The following is a 20,699-nucleotide window of genomic DNA, read 5'->3' as shown; positions in this document are numbered from 1 at the left end:
TGCTGCAAATAAAGTGTTCAATTTGTCCAAATATAATAACTGAGGCCCTTTCTCATTCCACAGTCTTTAATTCTCTCACCAAAAACACTGCTGGCATCTTCCCACCAGAGGGCGCTCAGTAAGTAAGGAGAAGTAAAGAGAATGAATGGGCTCTATAAACGTTTCTCTAACAAATGTCTTTAAATAATTCATTACAATTAATAATTGTAGACTTTTTGTTATTTATAGACATATTTTGATATAAGTGGTATGGTCAGTAAATTGAGTAATGAATATTTAGGTACGACTGCCTTCATCAAGGCGCTCCTAATATTGCTGGGTATTGTATCACCATATGCTAATTAATTTCATGACACGCAAGCAGTTAAGCGCCACTAGAGACAACTTGTGGTTTCGTCATCACAAACGTGATCCCATGAGGATAGGATAGCTTTATGATTGTATCATGATTATAAAATGTACACTCTTTAGTTGGTTAGTCTTCTCCAAGTAGGAAATAAGTCCTTACCCCAAGTGAAGGAGTTCAAGTATCTGGGGGTCTTGTTCACGAGTGAGGGAACCATGGAGGGGGAGCTTGGCCGGAGAATCGGAGCAGCTGGTGCGGTTCTGCAGTCGCTTTACCGCACTGTTGTGACGAAAAGAGAGCTGAGCCAAAAGGCAAAGCTCTCGATCTACTGGTCCATCTTCGTTCCCACCCTCACCTATGGTCATGAAGGATGGGTCATGACCGAAAGAACGAGATCACGGATACAAGAGGCTGAAATGAGTTTTGCCGGAGGGTGGCTGGGGTCTCCCTGAGAGATCGGGTGAGAAGTTCAGTCATCCGGGAGAGACTCGGAGTAGAGCCGCTGCTCCTTTGCGTCGAAAGGAGCCAGTTGAGGTGGTTCGGGCATCTAGTGAGGATGCCTCCTGGGTGCCTCCCTAGGGAGGTGTTCCAGGTGTGTCCGGCTGGCAGGAGGCCGCGGGGTAGACCCAGGACCAGGTGGCGGGACTACATCTCCGCACTGGCCTGTGAGCGGCTAAATGCGCTAAAGATGCGGCTAAAGATTCCCCAGGCAGAGCTGGTTGATGCTGCTAGGGAAAGGGATGTCTGGGCCCCCCTGGTGGAACTGCTGCCTCCGCGATCCGACCCCGGATAAGTGGATGCAGATGGATGGATGGATGGACACTCTTTAGTTTGTCAAAAAGAGAAGACATACACGTGCAACACACTGGCTGTGTTTACATACAGCCTAACATTATGTTCATAGTCTGAATGAATGCTCACAAAGAAACTAATAAAGGGAGGAAAATATTGTTGCTTTTTTGTTGCAATTAAGTGACTGCACAATTATTTGTTTACACGCGGTTTGCATTTTGTGAAATCAGGATTACTGTCAAATATGATTTAATATTTAACTGATATTTAAATATTCAGCAAGAAAAGCTTTAAGTATGCTTAGTTAAATGCTTATGTGAACTATGACAAATTACAGAGACCACAGGACTGAGTTCCCAGTTTTAATGGTGCTTTGAAATAATGCTTTACATCTTTGTCATCAACATTTACAGTACTGTGGAACTGATAGAATAGACTTTAGCAGAGGGCAGCTTGTTTCAATCCCTAGTGAAAAAAGCTTTTGATGTTTTTCAGCATGTCTGGATGTTAATTCAGTGTGAGACAGGGTTGACGATGGAGTCCTTGGACCCAAGATGGTGCATGACAGGGAACTGCTTTAGTTACCGATAGCCTTGGCCTGTTCCATCATCTTACGGATGATATCTTCCATCTGAGACTGGAAGTTGTCGACCAAAGGCTTAAGCTGCGCCTGCAGGTTATCACTAAGGGGCTTCAGCTGTTCCTCAATGTTGGCTGCCAGGGGCCTGAGCTGCTCCTGAATCTGGGCAGCCAGGGGCTCCAGCTGGGTCTTCCCCTCTTGCAGGAACGTCCTGTTAAAGAACAGAGAGGCACATGTTTCATTAACACAAAGTAGATCTATTTTTATTAGCAAGAGTGCATGGGAGCTTATTTAGAATTCAGAATTTAGATATAGGGCTACAATTTGCTAGCGCAATTTGCTAGAGCAAATTTGTTAAATTTAGGGCAAAGAGTAGTTATACTGTACCTGACTTAAATTATTAGAAACTCTTCAAAACACTGATTATTGAGTATTACGATTTTGTTGGATTTTACCAATTTTGCAAATTCAGGCCCAAACTGCCTACCCTTATTATTATTTTACGTATTAAGATATGGGTGGATTGTTTATCATGATAGATTGTTGTCATATACTGTAACATGTAGGCCCTACATGTCTTGCACTTTATCCCGCCTTATGATCATATTTCCGCTTGTGATATCAAAGTTGTAACGATGTCAGTGTGTTTAAACACATTGAGACTTAGTCCGGGATCAGGGCCAATGCAATTAATATGACGGCAGTTGTAAAAGTAATGAAATCAAAATCTGAAACATCAAGCCCCCTGCCTCTCACTAGGCGTAGTTATACAGAGATCCCTCTATATTGCTATACACTGTAAAGAAGACTCCTCAATTTTCTGGCTTTGTTTGTTTATAATGAACCAAAGAAAGACGGCATAATGTGTGATTTTATATAGCATGCCAGCAATCTGGAATCGATTGGCGTGACCCTTGGATGCAACATTCGCTAGTTGTTAAACAAGTCCATGCACCTGTATGGTCAAAAGTCCTATAATCAATGTTGAAATGCAGACATATCTAGTGCTACTAATGTCACATCATGTGTATCAATGATTGACCAAAGTAAGCTTTCTACAAACCATGGTAGAGTGAATAAGAGTACAATAACGTCTCCATATAGTGTGCAACAAGTCCATGCACCTGTATGGTCTGAAGTCCTATAATGAATTTTGAAATAGACATATCTAGCGCTACTAAATACCTCAAGCTCTACTCTCTGCGGATGTATAAAGTACATGGATTCCAGAGAAAACTTGTCTGAGACGATACTGAGACACCAAGCCTCTAAATGTACTTGTCAATGGAAAAGCATTGGAAAGGCGCCCCTTTAGTGGTGGATTCTGGTACTACAGGGGGACTGACTGACTGACGCACTCACAGATGGATGGACGGACGAACTAAAGTCCTCCCCCTTTGGCTGTCACCGGGTGGGGGACAATAAAAAGTTGTAGTGTCCAACTTCCATGCTTGAATCAGCTCAGTAAGTGCATGGTAGTCAACCTTCACTTTCCAACCTGGAGACGGCAAGTGATTACTGTCTTTAGCACTGGATTGACCTTTCCGCATCAGAACTTTCCGCTCCACACATACGTATGATTTGAAAAAGCATACAAATAAAATGTAATAAATAATCAGGATTCTTCTGACTACACGTACTGTGCCTGGCCAACCAGCCCCTGGGCGTTGATCTTCTCAGACAGCTCCTGGGCAGTTGAGACCAGTTTAGTCTTCATGTCCTCAAAGTACTGCTCCAGGTCAGGGGCTTCCGCTGATTGGCTTCCTGCAGAGGCCAGAAAATGATTGTACAGTTCATTACATGTAGTAAAGACAGTTAATATACTGTGAACACGTTCATGTACATACAGTGAAGCAAATGTATTCCATGGCATTGTCCTATACATTTTCATGTAAATACTATTGTATTGTACATGTGCAATTGTATTTGTCCTAAATATTTTTTCTAAGAAAAATTATAAATTCTCTATAGCAACAATCACAGTGGTTCCTGATTGCCTATGGGGTTGTGTATCAACTGCTATAACCCATGGTGCCATAATACCACAATGGAGGAGAGGAGAAGCTAAACCAAAGTAAATCTTCTTAGGAATGTGCTCATACCATGTGCCAGAGCGAGCACAACAACACAAGCTGCAATGAGGGAGAACTTCATGGCTGCAACTGGAGGGAGATCCTGGAAACAGGGAAACAAAGATTGATCAACTGTACTAGAAGACCTCTTCCTTCGGGATCTGCCTTGTTGGTCATCAACATGTGACCTTAGATGTCCATGTACAAATAAAAGACCCACAAACCAACGAAACCTCCGCAGTAGGTGAGAACATGGCGTTTACATTGAGTAAACAATGCATTTTTCAAGGGAATTTCCTATTCCAAATCTATTACACTTCGGTGTCTGTGCTGTAAAATCATATTGCACAATCAACAACGAAATGCAATTTGAGAGAATTGCTAGGTCTGAAATTCCAATATCTATCATTTACGTTTTTGATACAAATACCTCAATACTACCACAATGATAGAATTACATTACAATTTACATTTTTCAAACTGAATAGTATGACGGAGGGATAGCTGTACTCACCGGTTCTGCAGGCTGGTCTAGACAGGATGGTACCTTTGCCTGGGATTCCTGAACCTTTATAGCCCCTCAAGACAACACCATAGTTTAAACGTGATTGGCTGGGCTGGCTGAGTACTGCCCTATCCGTGGATTTTGCGCTGTCACATTAGACTGACCCTTGTTGTGCAGCCTGCCACCAGGGCAATACACTCTAAAGTCCAAGAGTCCCCCTTCTGTGTGGGAGTGCTGATTACTCACCAGGGGTGTCTTATCAAAGCATCTGATTAAAGAAAGAACACAGAGTGACACACATCCTGAGCAACAACAGCACAGTGACAAGCTCATGTAGGAACTGACCAAGAAGAGAGATTAATATGGCTGACAGTAGTGTCTGAAATGAATTCAATCAATCAATCAAAGCTTTATTTGTATAGCGCATTTCATACCCAGAGGCAACACAAAGCGCTTTACAGAGAACAAGGGAGGTGGGCATACGACCCACTCTCTACATATTCCAGAGGGAAGCAAAAAAACAGTAATCACCCGGGGGCCAGATAAGTGAGCTGTAAAAATTCTTCCCTGACCGCTCTCAACAAGGCGATCGAGCAAGCTCCAGGAGTATGTTTGTCTACCGGCTAAGAACATTTATAAAGCAATACATTACATTAAATTACATTTCAGAGTAGGAGAGGCTAAAAGCATCATAGGAGAGAGAACATTCTACGGACATGCTACAACATCCACAGCAGACACGGGGGTATCTATCGGACTCCGGGAGGTCTGCTGGTGACAGTGGGGCATCCACTGGACCTGGTTAGAAGATAGGAGGGAGAGAGAGAGGCACTAGGGAGAGGGAAGGCAGAACAGGGTTAGTAGCACATGGAGCCATACAGACCACACAGATATTGAAACGGGCTAAATTCAGCCAAATCCATCAATTGTAGCCATCACATGACCTGTTTAATGCTTTCTGTCTATTTCCTGATTGGCTACAGGTAAAACAAGGTCATGGGTAAATGGAACAATGGCCTTTAGAACACTTTCCTGATGATACTGGAATGGTATATATTATTTTTATGCAAATCCATTTTACAACTGGAACACATCATTTCCTGAGTGCATTTACCTAATGTATGCATCCTATTACTACATTTAAAAAAAATCTGCATATCATTCCAATGGATTCTTATTTGGATGTCAGCTCTTTAGAAAGCTGTTGGATTGCATTTCTAAAAGAGGAGTCAAAATTATTATTAAAATGAATGAAGAGGCCCAGATCTTTTGGCATGGGTTGAGCCTTTGTCCCATTGTGCTTATTTTCCTGACTTAACGTGTCTCTGCTTGCCTGTGATGAATTGGGAAAGGGAAATCCCATTCTCAGAAGATAGGAAGTAAAGATGAAACCAGAGAGCACCCTGAAAGTTGAATACTGAACATATCAATCACATATTGCTGATACAGAATGAATACTCGCTCTTTCCACTGGCCTGTCTCCTTCCTGCTCCCTGTCCAATGTTGGCTCCATGTTATGCACCATGACCGAAAGCCAATTCCTAGTATGTTGTAAAACTGCATGGCAATAAACAAATTCTGATTCTGATATGGCTTAAAGGTCATAGTCTGAATCAACACCCGCTTATATCCAAACACAGCTTGTCTTGTGATTGATTTGGTTGGGGGTGTTTGTGTATAAATTAGTCAGCTGTCTAGTTGTTAGGGCAAGCCAATGTCCTCTGTGAGTCTCCCTAATACACAGACACACTTCAAAAGGTGAAGTCAATACAATTTCCAGTTACCTGGTTACAGCATGAAGTGTTGTGGGCAAGATTATCTGCTCATATTCATCCAAAAGCTTGAACTCATTGGACAGCGCTTCATAGTGCAGATGGACAATGACCTGAAGCATACTGTGAAAGCAACCAAATAGTTTTTCAAGGCAAAGACATGGAATGTTCTGCAATGGCCAAGTCAATCACCTGACCTGAATTCTATTGAGCATGCATTGCACTTGCTGAACACAAAACTGAAGGGAAACTGCCCAAATAACAAGCAGTACCTGAAGACAGTTGCAGTACAGGCCTGCCAGAGCATCACCAGGGACAAAACCAGGCATCTGGTGATGTCTATGGGTTCCAGGAAGTACCTCTACCAGGAGAGGCACCTCGACCACTGACCAGCAATGATCTCTCACATGTCATCCACTATTCCATGTGATCAGCAGTTGTTCCTTTGATCAACCTTGGAATCAGAGAAGGAAGAAATTATTTGTAATTTGTTAAACTACAGATGTTTGTAAGTCATATTTTAATGAGAATGTACTTCCAGCTTGGTAAAATAGTCACATCCCAGAAGTAGACTAAGTAGGTATTTGGGATAACTGGTGTGATGGGCAGACTCATGAGCCAGTAGAGGTGTGTTATGGTAATATATATTCAACAGAGATGAAGAGATGTCACAGTAGGAAGATAACATAGTGACTTGTTGGAAATATAATTATGAAACAGAAGGTTATTTACAGCTATAGCCACAAGAGGGAGGTAGAGGGTTTTTGTCTCTTGTGACTTGTGCTTTTTCCTGGATTTGTGATTCCCTGCAAACCCCTCCAATACCCAAGTCATCTGGGGTTAGTGGGTATAAAAGGCTATGATTGTGTTGATAATTGATCCATATCAGCATAAGGACCATCCTAGTTCCTGTTCCAGCCTGGTAGGTACAGTAGATGGTATGTTTATCTGTGCTAGCCTGGAAGTTAGGTGGTAGATTTATCTGTGCCAGCCTGGTAGGTAGGTGGTAGGTTTACCTGTGCCAGCCTGGTAGGTAGGTGGTATGTTTACCTGTGCTAGCCTGGTAGATAGGTGCTAGGTTTACCTGTGCCAGCCTGGTAGGTAGGTGCTAGGTTTACCTGTGCCAGCCTGGTAGATAGGTGGTGCCCGCTGCTGTCAGGCCGACTGGTCTGATGTGGTGGTTGAAGTTGCCAGCTGACCAGAGTTGTAGCAGAGTGACAGGGTTGTTGATGTCACTGTTGTAGCTGTGATGGTGGATGACCTGGGAGACCATTCAGGACAGCTTGTTTGGGTCGAGGCTCTGCTTAGTCTGCTGGCCCAGGTGAACTATCAAACTGGACGTACTGACACTGAGAATGGAGACACACACACATGACACAGCTGGCCGACACTTCATGCACTCTTAAGAGGTTAGGGTTAGGGCTAGACAATGTAGGTTGGCAAAAAATAATACATATTTATTTTAAAATGAATGGAAAGATGCTGCCCATGCCTACATCTTAAAGTTTATTCTACATGTCTGTTCTCACCCACTGAGGTCCCATCACCAAACATGTGAAGCCTCAGATACAATAATAAAACAGGTGCAGACAATGAATGGAATGAATGGGATGGAAGGATGGATGGATGAGTTAAAAATTAGAACTCGTAGTGTTGTGATCAGACAGTACAACCAAAATGTCACCTCAGTGTAGTGATGCAGACAGAGTGTGAGTGAACAGTGACAACTGTTCCTTGATTAGAAAAAGGTTATCATCTGCCCTCTGAAACATTCAGGACAGGCAAGCAAGATGCAGCAATAAGTCAGCTTGTAGATAAACAGTTGCTACAAATCTGTCCAGTATGTCCCACAGAATGTGTAGTGGGCATCTGGGCATTTGTCCAGTGGGCATCTTTTCACCTCGGTCAATGTTGGCAAGACTGTAGGGCTTCAATGGCTCCATGCTGTGACAGCCAGGTTCTTCTGCAGGGCTTCAATGGCTCCATGCTGTGACATCCACCGTGTGTCCTTTACTTCCTTTAAATGTTACAATAGACTAATTATTTAATAATGAATATACAGGAAATACCAACTGTAAGGTATTATGTATCAGGCTACAGTACATCGTAACTTTATTTTCAAATCACAGACATGCAAGTTGGCAGCTGCTGACTTAAGACTAATTTGCCCTATTCCTGAAGTACTGATAATTGCTTGGCAACACAATATAAACATTCTATTTAAATGAGATAATAAATGTCAAACAGGAAATTCATATATGATAGATTTCTTGGTTAGAAGCACACTCACATGGAGAGTAAAATCATCATACCTGCATTACTGCTTGTACTGCTCTCCTTGTGCGTGCACGTAGGTATACAATTCAGCAGCAAGCTAAACTCCATTCAAATTAATATTGGTGTTTTGGACCACACTCTCATAGATAATATGAATCAGAGTAAAACTAACTAAATGAACAAAGAGTACTGTAAAAAAAAATATTAACAAACTGTAGAAATGCCTTAGAGCCCATATAGTTTCAGGAAGGCTATATTTAACAATGAATACAAATATGCTAATAATTAGCTAATATCCAACAATACAGATTAAATAGTTCTAAGTTATGCGCAAAGCAAATACTCACAGACGATGCTGCCAAAGGAATAAACAGAAGAAATACTGCAGCAGATTGTTTGTGTGAACATTCAGACATGTGGCTGAAGAACTAAGATGGCGGACTTCCTGTCAAAGTGCATGTAAAACTATTACAACATTAAGAGGCCCTTCATTGTCAAAATAAGAGTACCAGAAAGGAGGTACTAATCTAATTCACTAAACCTGAGGAAATAACACTGCTGCTCCGTCTGTCTGAAGTCCATAGAGCTTCTAATCCTAAATGTTTCCTGTGAATGATATCTCTGATAGCAGTAGCACTGGTGTCCTCCTTCCCATCACTCACTGGAACCATGTCCAAGAACTGGTTATACACCTTTTTTATTGGTAATAAGGGTTAGGGTTACCTGCCCCTCTTAGTTGATGTATCTGAAAGAAACGAAACCATCATACATGTGTGGGTTATTAATCATTATGCATTTACATGTTTTATATTACTGCCAATGACCATGATGTACCTGACAAGTCCAGCTGTCTACTCAGTGACACATATGTACTCAACCTCAAGGCTGATGGCTGAGGATGGAAGTACCTCTGCCAGGATAGGCTCCTCGACCACTGACCACCTCTAACATGTCATTCACTATTCCATGTGATCAGAAGTTGTTCCTTTCATCAACCTTGGAATCGGAGAAGGAAGAAATTATGTGTAAGTTGTTAAACTACAGTTGTGCTGTGAAGCAGAGTAATGTTTGTAAGTCATATTTTTATGAGAATTAACTTTCAGCTAAAACAAACTGAGGAAACAAATTATGCCCGTAAATTCAATCCAGCAAACTCATTCCATAATTCCGAATATATGCCAATAAAGCATGCTAAATGTAAGATATGTGCTTCCATGTGTGTGTGAGTGTGTATGAGTGAGTCAGTGTGTGTGTGTCCATCTAGCACTATAACAGTCCAACAGACTAATGAAAACTGTTAAACTATCCATCCATCTTCTTCATCCGCTTATCCGGGGTCGGGTCGCGGAGGCAGCAGTTCCAGCAGGGGGCCCCAGACATCCCTTTCCCTGGCAGCATCAACCAGCTCTGCCTGGGGAATCTTTAGCCGCTCACAGGCCAGTGCAGAGATGTAATCCCGCCACCTAGTCCTGGGTCCTCCTCCCAGCCGGACACGCCTGGAACACCTCCCTAGGGAGGCACCCAGGAGGCATCCTCATCCTCTTTTATCCGTGATCTCGTTCTTTCGGTCATGACCCATCCTTCATGACCATAGGTGAGGGTGGGGACGAAGATAGACCGGTAGATCAAGAGCTTTGCCTTTTGGCTCAGCTCTCTTTTCGTCACAACAGTGCGGTAAAGCGACTCCAGAAACGCACCAGCTGCTCAGATTCTCCGGCCAAACTCCCTCTCCATGATTCCCTCACTCGTAAACAAAACCCCCAGATACTTGAACTCCTTCACTTGGGGTAAGGACTCATTTCCTACTGTTAAACTATTCGATTAGAAATAACCAGACAGAAATCCATCTTTTTTTTTTCTTTTTTTTTTTTTACAAAAATGCTTTGTAGTAATTTGTTATAATTTCTTTACATTTGTTATTATTCATTATCAGAGTAAGAAACATGTTTTAGTTGATGAGATGTAAAACAGGTCTGTAACAAAGTCTGCATGGTGAAGAAAAAGAGAAAATCCCCATGAAGTCATGAACCTTAAAACCCCCAAACCGCCGCGCTCATCACATCCTCACTACAGGAAGTTCACCCTCTCAGTATGAGTGAATGTACGGGTGGTCTGTATTTATACACTACTGGGGAGTAACCAGTTTAACCAGTGTCCTAAATGGGGGTGTCTCAGAACACCATGTCCCTGGTCCTGTAGATCTCTCTACTCACTGAGGAGTCAACGGTACACAGAGTAAAACACACAACCAATCATCCTCATCATGCTCGTCAGCATCATCATGATCATAAATAAAGAATTATTCAGTAAAATACGGGAACAGAGACGTTTCTCTTCCGGTTCTCTCCCTGAGTCTAAAACAACCAACACATCCACACCAACACAACCTCTGAGTCTAAAACACCAACACATCCACACCTACACAACCTCTGTGTCTAACACACCAACACATCCACAACCTCTCAGTCTAACAGACCAACAAATCCACACCTACACAACACGCACGCACACGCACACACACACACACACACAAACACACACACACACACACACACAAAGGGGAAGTCCCTGAGGCTAACACCAGAGTCTAACACACCAACACATCCACATCCACACCTACACAACACGCACGCACACACAGGGGAAGTCCTGCCCTGCCCTGCTCTAAAGGAAAAGGTATTCACACTCAAGGCTCTTCTACTTATTTCTTATCATTACGTTTCCTTTCATTTTCTATCACTATTGTTTGTTGTGCTAAAGTGATCTGAGGAGATACCTGATAAAAAGATACAAACACATCGTACACAGCATCGGCTAAGAAAATACTGAATCAAAAACACCTTCTTAACCTGTGGAATGGACAGTGGCGATCAGTCTACTGTTTAGACACAAACACAGAGAGATCCTGGGGAGGTTCAACCTCAACGTGATTGGTTAGGGGAGGTTCAACCTCAACGTGATTGGTTAGGGGAGGTTCAACCTCAACGTGATTGGTTAGGGGAGGTTCAACCTCAACATGATTGGTTAGGGGAGGTTCAACCTCAACGTGATTGGTTAGGGGAGGTTCAACCTCAACGTGATTGGTTAGGGGAGGTTCAACCTCAACGTGATTGGTTAGGGGAGGTTCAACCTCAACATGATTGGTTAGGGGAGGTTCAACCTCAACATGATTGGTTAGGGGAGGTTCAACCTCAACGTGATTGGTTAGGGGAGGTTCAACCTCAACATGATTGGTTAGGGGAGGTTCAACCTCAAGGGTTAAAGTGGGTAAAAAAAGAGAGAGTTTGTAAAATCCCGATTGGCTGAATGTGCACATGAGTTAAAACCACACGTCACTGGCCGATTCCGCCTGTCCATCAGTGCGAATCAGAAGAGGGTCAAGTCTTATTGGCTGTTGAAGCCTAAAAGTGTCATCTGCCCTCTGCCCATTGGCTGGTGAGAAAACCAGAAACCGCCAATCACAGGCTGGACAACGTAAACAAACAACCGCCGTTACTCTCAGTTGATTGGCTCGTAGGCCATGGGCATGGGCGTAGCCCTCTTGCGGACACAGACGTAGACTCCGCCCAGCAGGATGAGCAGTAGGGGCGTGCCCAGGCCCACGGCCATGATGCACAGAACCAGCGTAGAGAAGGAGTCCACCGGAGGAGAGCCCAGACCCACTAGGACCGTCCTGGGACAGGGAGGGAGTGGGAGGAGGGGAGAGAGATAATGAGTCAAATTGCATTTCCTTTGGACAGTTCCACTACGTTCTGGGTCCACTAGGGTGTATGTGTGTGTGTGTGTGTGTGTGTGTGTGTGTGTGTGTGTGTGCGTGTGTGTGTGCGTGTGTGCGCGTGTGTGTGTGCGTGCGTGCGTGTTTAAGAGAGAGACAGGAGACAGGCGGCCCACCAGCTGAGGTACTTGGTGGTGTTGTAGAAGGGGTCTCCGGTGATGCTGAAGGTGATGTTGAGCGCGGTTGTCCGGGGGTCCCCCCCCGCGGGGTAGAAGGCCCGGACCAGGCCGGAGGACGGCCGCTGGCCCCGGGGGACCGGGGAGGAGTGGTTGCAGGGCGTGGCGTCCTCAAACACGGGCCTGGGCGTGCGGTAGGCCACGGGTTTCCACTGGACGTAACCCAGCACCGAGGAGTCGGAGTCGGGGGGGGAGGACACCCACTGAGAGACCTGCGGGTGAATCAGAGGCTCACTGAGAAACACCAGGACAGACCAGCCAGGAGACAGACACTGCTATAGACACAGAAACAAACACAGACACAAATATATCACTAACTCTATCATTTCCTTATTGTATTTTGCCCTGTCCTGTTTGGTTCTTGCACTACGTTTATAGTTATGCACCAGCAGGCCAAGGCTCGTTCCTCGTAGGCGGGTTAGGGTTAGGCTTCATACAAACTCAGGGTTTTTCCTGCATAGAGAATTACGAAGCGGCCGTCTCAGGCAAATTTCGTGCTGCCTTCAGCTCTCGACAAGAAAACACTAAGACCTGCCAACCTGCACACATTTTGCGTAGTAGGTACAATTTTTTTGTTTTAGTTTTCCAGTGATTTATCTTGTACATTTTTTATCTGTGCAACCTCAAAATACAATTGAGAGCATTTGTGTGCACATAATTATTCTGGTGCAACCTTTTTTTCCACAAACGATTTGCTAGTCACACACGCTGACGCAGTGCTGTTCGTGGCAGAGGTGAAAACGAAAGTTTTCCTCCCATGACTTGAACGCCTAAACAGCCGTATCTTGACTTAGGAGGGTGGCAGAAACACGGGGGTTGGACTGGGCGAAAACTCTTGACTTCACAAATGCATTGAGCTCAAGTTATCAAGCTCCGGTTATCGAACAGACAATGCTTTCTCTATGGGAGTGTGGAGCCTCTTCTCCAGCCATTGACATAAAACTGCTGGTCTAGTGTGTAGCTACACTAGTACATGTTTGACCTGACAACCTACAGTACATTATAGTCACAGTGATATGCCCTCACAAATGTTCTAGTCTGTTTGTTATTAAAAAATTTATAAACACTTAAATTGGATAATGTAGGCTAATATAGTTAGGCAGACAAGCTAATAAAGCACACATGAGTGCATAGAAAATTCCCCAGAATGCAGGAAATGAAGCTTTTGATGCCCCAAATTTCCTGGGGGGGAACCCCAGACCCCCACTTACAGTACCACCACCGCCTCATTCTGAGCCAGGAAAACCCCTGAAACTCACACACATCCTGACCCTCATGTACCTTGAATATGGACGGGGTATACTCATCATCTATGGACCGCAGCACGTCCACCCTGCTCATAGGATAGGCTCCGCCCACAGCCTGCAGTTCCAGGGAAAACCTGGAGCGATTGGCCCTCGGCATCACGCCGTCAAGCCACACGCTGATCTGGGAGGAGTTAGCGTTGTGCAGGAGGCTGGGCCAGCCCTGGCCACGCCCCCCCGCCGCAAAGGCTGAGAACTGATGAGGAAAGAAAGACGTCCGTCTGCGTTAAAAACAGCAGAACTATCTGGGTTATCCTTCTGAACTCTCTGGGCTATCCTTCACAACTATCTGGGTTATCCTTCACAACTATCTGGGTTATCCTTCACAACTATCTGGGTTATCCTTCACAACTATCTGGGTTATCCTTCACAACTATCTGGGCTATCCTTCAGAACTATCTGGGTTATTCTTCACAACTATCTGGGCTATCCTTCTGAACTCTCTGGGCTATCCTTCACAACTATCTGGGTTATCCTTCACAACTATCTGGGTTATCCTTCACAACTATCTGGGTTATCCTTCACAACTATCTGGGTTATCCTTCACAACTATCTGGGTTATCCTTCACAACTATCTGGGCTATCCTTCAGAACTATCTGGGTTATCCTTCACAACTATCTGGGTTATCCTTCACAACTATCTGGGTTATCCTTCACAACTATCTGGGTTATCCTTCACAACTATCTGGGTTATCCTTCACAACTATCTGGGCTATCCTTCAGAACTATCTGGGTTATCCTTCACAACTATCTGGGCTATCCTTCAGAACTATCTGGGTTATCCTTCACAACTATCTGGGTTATCCTTCAGAACTATCTGGGCTATCCTTCTGAACTCTCTGGGTTATTCTTCACAACTATCTGGGCTATCCTTCTGAACTCTCTGGGTTATTCTTCACAACTCTCTGGGTTATCCTTCACAACTCTCTGGGTTATCCTTCACAACTATCTGGGCTATCCTTCTGAACTCTCTGGGTTATTCTTCACAACTATCTGGGCTATCCTTCTGAACTCTCTGGGCTATCCTTCACAACTATCTGGGTTATCCTTCAGAACCATCTGGGTTATTCTTCAGAAAGTTAATCTACTGCTGAGGTCAATGATCAGAGTTACCAAATCCTAATAGTTGTAGATCTAGTAGTATTAATAGTACAGTAGTAGCAATAGTGGTATCAGTAGAATCAGTAGAATCATTAACAGTACTATTATTATTATTATTAGTAGTAGTAGTAGTAGTACTTTATTAATCCCTGGGAAGAAATTGCTCGCTGATTAATCACTTACCAAACCTTCAAACATTCTATCGTACGCAACTCTATGTATTAGTACTTGGTAGTTGGTTCATCAACTCTACATATTAGTATTTGGTAGTTGGGTCATCAACCCTACATATTAGTACTTAGTAGTTGGGTCATGAACCCTACGTATTAGTACTTGGTAGTTGGGTCATCAACCCTACATAATAGTACTTGGTAGTTGGGTCATCAACCCTACATATTAGTACTTGGTAGTTGGGTCATCAACCCTACGTATTAGTACTTGGTAGTTGGGTCATCAACCCTACGTATTAGTACTTGGTAGTTGGGTCATCAACCCTACGTATTAGTACTTGGTAGTTGGGTCCAGTCTCATAGCGGCCTCTGGTGTTGTCAGGCTGCAGTTCCACCAACCTGCAGACAGAGGGAGCCGTTGGAGAAGCTCTGGCTGCCGTCCCCTCCACACAGCAGGGCAGTGTGGGAAACAAAGTCCAGCGTGGTGTTGAGGTCATCCCAGGTGAAGCTCTCCAGCTCATAGGGGGGCAGGAAGCTGGACGGGGGCAGGCTGGAGGGGGTCGCCGTGTCGTTGACGTCGTCGTACTCCCACAGCTGGGGGGCCACAGACAGGGGAGGAGTTAGGACTGGTTATTGGATGGAAACGCTGCGTTTTCCCCAAACGTAAGAAAACAGAATCACCAACACCATCGGTCACTCAGACCCTCCTCTTCCTCCCAACTTGTCACTCCCCCTGCCCGCCTGACTACCATGGGATCCAGAGCCTTCAGCCGCTGTGCCCCCCGCCTCTGGAACGCCCTACATTACATTACAGTCATTTAGCAGACGCTTTTATCCAAAGCGGCTAACAATAATTGCATTTAACGTAGGAAAAGCCAATGTACTACTACTTGCCAGAACTCACAAGTGCATCTTCTTTCTAAAACAAGTGACTAAGAGCATAATCTAGTGCTGAAGGCAAAGTGCAAGAATAGCAATCTAAAATAGGTGCTTAAGAGGGAGGATTGTTGTAGTACTTCTTGAAGAGATGAGTTTTGAGCCAGCGACGAAAGATGGGCAGCGACTCTGCTGTCCTGACATCAGTGGGCAGTTCATTCCACTACTGCGGGGCCAGGACAGAGAAGAGCCGTGACCATGTCGATCGACCGCAGGGGCCTCGGAGTGACGGGGCAACCAGTCGCCCCGAGGTAGCAGAGCGTAGCGGTCGGGAGGGGGTGTAGGTTTTGACCATGGCCTGGAGGTAGGAGGGGGCTGTTCCTTTCATTGCCCTGTAGGTTAGCGCCAGAGTTTTAAACTGGATGCGAGCCGCTACAGGGAGCCAGTGTAGGGAACGGAGGAGGGAAGTTGTCCTGACGTCAGTAGGCAGTTCAAAGCCCGATCACAAGACATCCGCACAACAGACCATCTCCCCACCTTTGTTTCCCTCTCAAAACACACCTCTTCATACAGGCATACTCACTATAATCTTGGAATTTTTATATTGATATTTATAACTGTTTAGTTATTGTTGTAACTTTGTAAATTTTGTGTCTGTATTTACTTGTTTTTAACCATGTACGTGGGTGTTATGAAAGGCGCCTTGAAATAAAATGCATCATTATTATTATTATTTTTCATAGTTCGAGCTACGTACTTGCGTGGAGTATAAATCTAGCTTTAGCCCTGAGAGGAACACAAGGGTAAGCAGGAACATATCATCAACAGAGCGCTCTGACAGACACACACTAACATAGTGAGCACCTCACCCTGGTAAATACGAGGGTGTTGCTGTAGAGGATGCTGTTCTCTGGCACCACCTTCAGGCTGCCGGAGGTATTGCGCGCCAGGAAGGCGGGCCAGTCTGTCTCCAGCCTGGAGGAGGAGGAGTTGGTATGGACCAGGAGCAGGGCCGGGGCCCCCAGACTACAGAGGAGGAAGTGCAATGTGTCGTTGTCACCCTGTGCCCGCACATGCAGCAACGCAACACCAGGTGGAGGCGTCGGCATGGAGTTCAGACCGGGATTCAACTCCATAGACACCTGTAGGGAGAGAGGAGACAGTCAGACAGTCCGTTCTAATACATCCATGGACAGTCCCAACCCCCAGACTAAACATCTGTATTATATATACACTCTGCAGGCCCCAATCCCAGAGACTTGGCTGAAAACGAGCACAGAGGTACTTTAAGAACTGGTATCAAACAGGCTGGAAAACCTGGTAGGATAGAAGCTGGCAGACAGATTATTTTGGTGACTTTGGCTAAGAAGCAATATGGTGGATCCATATGCACTGATCTCTGTGGGTTGAAATCATTCTCCATCTCTGCCACCCACACACTGGGACATTCACCACTTCCTCCATCCAACTCCGAACGTTTTAGCACGACCTAAAGCCAGCGCAACATGCTTGAGTTATAGGGTTAGCCCAATCTGTACGGTCCTAGTCAGCTGTAGATTTAACCAGCAAGCTAGTAAACATGTTGTGAGTTAGCTAGGCATTGAAATAACTCGGGTAACGTTAGGTTAGGACGAACACACCGAGGGCTAGCTGCTAGACAGCGGCGAGAAGTTAGTCAGCAAAGCTTCCAGTGCCTTTCTCTTTTGGAAGAGAAACTAGCTTTTCACTTACCTTCCGTCGGTAATTATCTCCACTGCCAATAAAACTAGATGAAAAGCGAATAGTTAAAAGCAAAAACAACACACCAGTGTTAAAAGCGTAAAATTTATCAGCAGCCATATTTGTTTAGTCTGGTCACATCACGTGCTGCTTCCCCTCGGTCAGCTGATCAGCCGGTAGCGGTCTGGGGTGAGTTCAGCCCCGACAAAACGTTGCAAAACGGTTATTGAAACGGAAACGGTGGTGTGTTGAACACGCATTGTGTTTTGCAAGCGTTTATGGCAGCTGAGAAGACAGGGCGGGGTTCATAGGCTCGTTCGAGATGAGCAGCGCCTCGACTGCGCCTCGCCTTGATGGTCAACGAGAGCAGGCGGCAGCAGGCGGGGCGGTGACAAAAAAAATGCAATCAAGTCGGACAGTTTTCAGTCGCCTGCAAAGAAAATACAGGAAGTCACTGCCTATATTTACATCCGGTTGTAGGCTGCATGTAGTTTCCATGGATGTGGTAGTTTCAGACCAAAAACCATGCCGTTTCTACGGTGGCCCTGAAGTGTCACAACACAACACATCAAAAAAAGTGACAACGCTTCAAAAAAAAGTGGCAACGCATCAAAAAGTGACAACGCATCAAAAAGGTGACAACGCAATACAAATCAGCCACAACACAACATAAATCAGCCACTACACAACACAAACCGGCGACAACACAACACAAACCGGCCACAACACAACACAAACCGGCCACAACACAACGGAAGTGAGCCACAACACAACGGAAGTGAGCCACAACTGGGGGGGCGGAGTCTCGCCATCACGCCACTATCCACGCCACAAACCCCACAACTCGGCCCCTGAGTGGGCTAGAGACACACGGTCTTCCCCGGTGGGTGCAGGAGGTTGGCCCAGAGAGAGCTACACTGCTCCTGACTGGCTCTGACCCGAGGGGGTCTGGCCAGCACGACACTATCCACACCACGACCCCACAACTCGGCCCCTGAGTGGGCTAGAGACACACGGTCTTCCCCAGTGGGTGCAGGAGGTTGGCCCAGAGAGAGCTACACTGCTCCTGACTGGCTCTGACCCGAGGGGGTCTGGCCAGCACAACACTATCCACACCACGACCCCACAACTCGGCCTCAGAGTGGGCTAGAGACACACGGCCTTCACTAGTGGGTGGCCCGGTGAGTGGTACACTGTCCCTGAATGGTTTTGACCTGAGGGGGCAGAGTCTCGCCACCACACCACGAACCCAACAACTCGGCCCCTGAGTGGGCTAGAGACACACGGCCTTCACTAGTGGGTGCGGAGGGTGGCCCAGAGAGGGCTACACTGTCCGCAACTGACTCTAACCTGAGGGGGCGGAGTCTCGCCATCATGTCAATACCCATGCCACAACCCCACAACTCGGCCTCAGAGTGGGCTAGAGACACGGTCTTTGCCAGTGGGTGGCCCAGTGAGTGGTACACTGTCCCTGAATGGTTTTGACCGGAGGGGGCGGAGTCGCGCCACCACGCCACTTTCCACGCCACAACCCCACAACTCGGCCTCAGAGGAGACACACGGTCTTTGCCAGTGAGTGGCCCGGTGAGTGGTACACTGTCTCTGAATGGTTTTGAACTGAGGGGGCGGAATTTCATAACCACACCACGAACCCCACAACTCAGTAATGCAAACGCATGTGCTTACAGAATTCTACCAGTTGAAAATGTTATCGTGAGAGCAGGTAGCCAGCTGTCACGGGTGATAGGCCTACTGTTTTTTTGCTTCCCTCTGGAATATGTAGGGGTGAGACGTATGCCCACCTCCCTTGTTCTCTGTAAAGCGCATTGTGTTGCCTCTGTGTATGAAATGCGCTATACAAATAAATCTTTGATTGATTGATATTTTATTGACTCATTTATTTTATTTCTATTATGATCTGAGGGTTGAGGTGTCTGGCAAAATTAATTTCATTGCATTGACTGTACACTGTACTTTTAATGTATATGGCAACAATAAACTAAACTTAACTTGTATATCCTCATTTTGATAAGGCAAGTTTATAGCACATTTCAATAACAAGGCAATTCAAAGTGCTTATATGTATAAAAGACATCAAGACAATGTATAAGCAACATATGGTTATATAAAAAGACATACATTTAAGAGTTGAATAGAATTATTTTCTATCATCAAAAAATACAATGATATATTTCTTAAAGTCGCACTGAAACGGACGTTTGAGATCTAACTTCCGTAGTTTGACGTATTTCCGACGCAAACAAGCTATGAGGGTGGGACATATGTTTAGAGGAATTTGATTGGAACATTGACAAGTGGACGGGTTTTAAGAACTTTAGACAGATTCGATAGAAGGATAGCATTGATTGACGGTTGGATGTCGTGAGGTTGGCCTAAAATTTAAGGTACCTGTTGTCGTCATTGCACGTAACCTACCGTTTTCCAGGAGGTAAGAAATTATATACTTTGATATAAGATTACAACAAAAGTAGAATTTTGATTTTTTTTTTTGGCATACATTGTTGAATAGGTGCACTATGACCAATTATGTGAACCAAAATGGGGCAGAATGCTTTTTTCATTTCAGTGCGACTTTAAGAGATTGAACCTTTACTGCACAACATGAGACTAGTACAATCTGGCGTTTCATACAACAGAACATAAGGATTTTCTATGAAATGTGTGGTTTGTGGTCATAACTAAGGGCAAATCAGCTCTTTGATCAGGCGACAGTCGAGCGTTTCCCATCATGCCAGGCGGCTGCAGTTGCTCTCCACCATGGATGTATTAATATAACTGGATACAGCCACTCCATTCACTGGCCGCTATCAACAATGAAGCCCTATTGAACCGCGCCATCTTGGCAAATTTGTAGTCATTTGACTATTTCCGGTGACTTTTGACTTGCGCAGTTGTGCTTTTCTGGCCTTCCGGTGACTTTTGACTTGCGCAGTTGAGCTTCTCTGGCCGACGCGCGTCCACGAAAAAGTTCACATTTATCTGAAATGTAGACGCACGTTCCCGGCTCTCTCGGCTCTCCCCGCTTTGATTTAGCAATGAAAACCGGCTTGCATATTAACCTGTTTTTGTCAAATATATCAATTGGAGAAATTATTTTTTCATCCAGGCATCTTAGTTTTAACAGGTTAAATATAACTGAACATGTTTCGTTTGCTAGTAGATGGTATTCATTCCGTTCGCGATAACGTTATTGCAGCCAGGCTAAATTCCTCC

General features: G+C 45.0%; 2 protein-coding genes and 1 long non-coding RNA gene across 3 annotated transcripts; all 3 read right to left on the bottom strand.

Moving 5' to 3' along the window:
• Nucleotides 1-1,486: 1,486 nt before the first annotated feature.
• Nucleotides 1,487-4,373, bottom strand: LOC311323079 (type-4 ice-structuring protein-like). Its single transcript, XM_084455223.1, has 4 exons — nt 4,305-4,373; nt 3,821-3,893; nt 3,359-3,482; nt 1,487-1,929 (listed from the first exon to the last, which is right to left on the bottom strand). Exons 2-4 carry the CDS (start codon nt 3,870-3,872, stop codon nt 1,716-1,718), a joined length of 390 nt encoding a protein of 129 aa, XP_084311349.1. The 5' UTR covers nt 3,873-3,893; nt 4,305-4,373; the 3' UTR covers nt 1,487-1,715.
• A 1,945-nt stretch (nt 4,374-6,318) lies between these two features.
• On the bottom strand, nt 6,319-8,762 carry LOC311323080. Its single transcript, XR_014630943.1, has 5 exons — nt 8,692-8,762; nt 8,380-8,441; nt 7,968-8,084; nt 7,186-7,416; nt 6,319-6,521 (listed from the first exon to the last, which is right to left on the bottom strand). It is a non-coding gene; the product is annotated as an uncharacterized lncRNA (long non-coding RNA).
• Nucleotides 8,763-10,311: 1,549 nt separating this feature from the next.
• Nucleotides 10,312-17,585, bottom strand: glmp (glycosylated lysosomal membrane protein; the record flags this gene model as incomplete). Its single annotated transcript, XM_084454946.1, has 6 exons — nt 10,312-12,017; nt 12,236-12,507; nt 13,577-13,795; nt 15,270-15,464; nt 16,616-16,888; nt 17,478-17,585. The coding sequence occupies 6 exons, from the start codon at nt 17,583-17,585 to the stop codon at nt 11,843-11,845; spliced, it is 1,242 nt and encodes a 413-aa protein (XP_084311072.1). The 3' UTR covers nt 10,312-11,842.
• Between the last annotated feature and the right edge of the window lie 3,114 nt (nt 17,586-20,699).

This window comes from Borostomias antarcticus, assembly GCF_949987555.1.
Source record: "Borostomias antarcticus genome assembly, chromosome: 21".
In the NCBI taxonomy this organism is placed as follows: Eukaryota; Metazoa; Chordata; class Actinopteri; order Stomiiformes; family Stomiidae; genus Borostomias; species Borostomias antarcticus.
The sequence above is the reverse complement of the archived record's forward strand: the minus strand, read 5'-3'. Positions and strand labels throughout refer to the sequence as shown.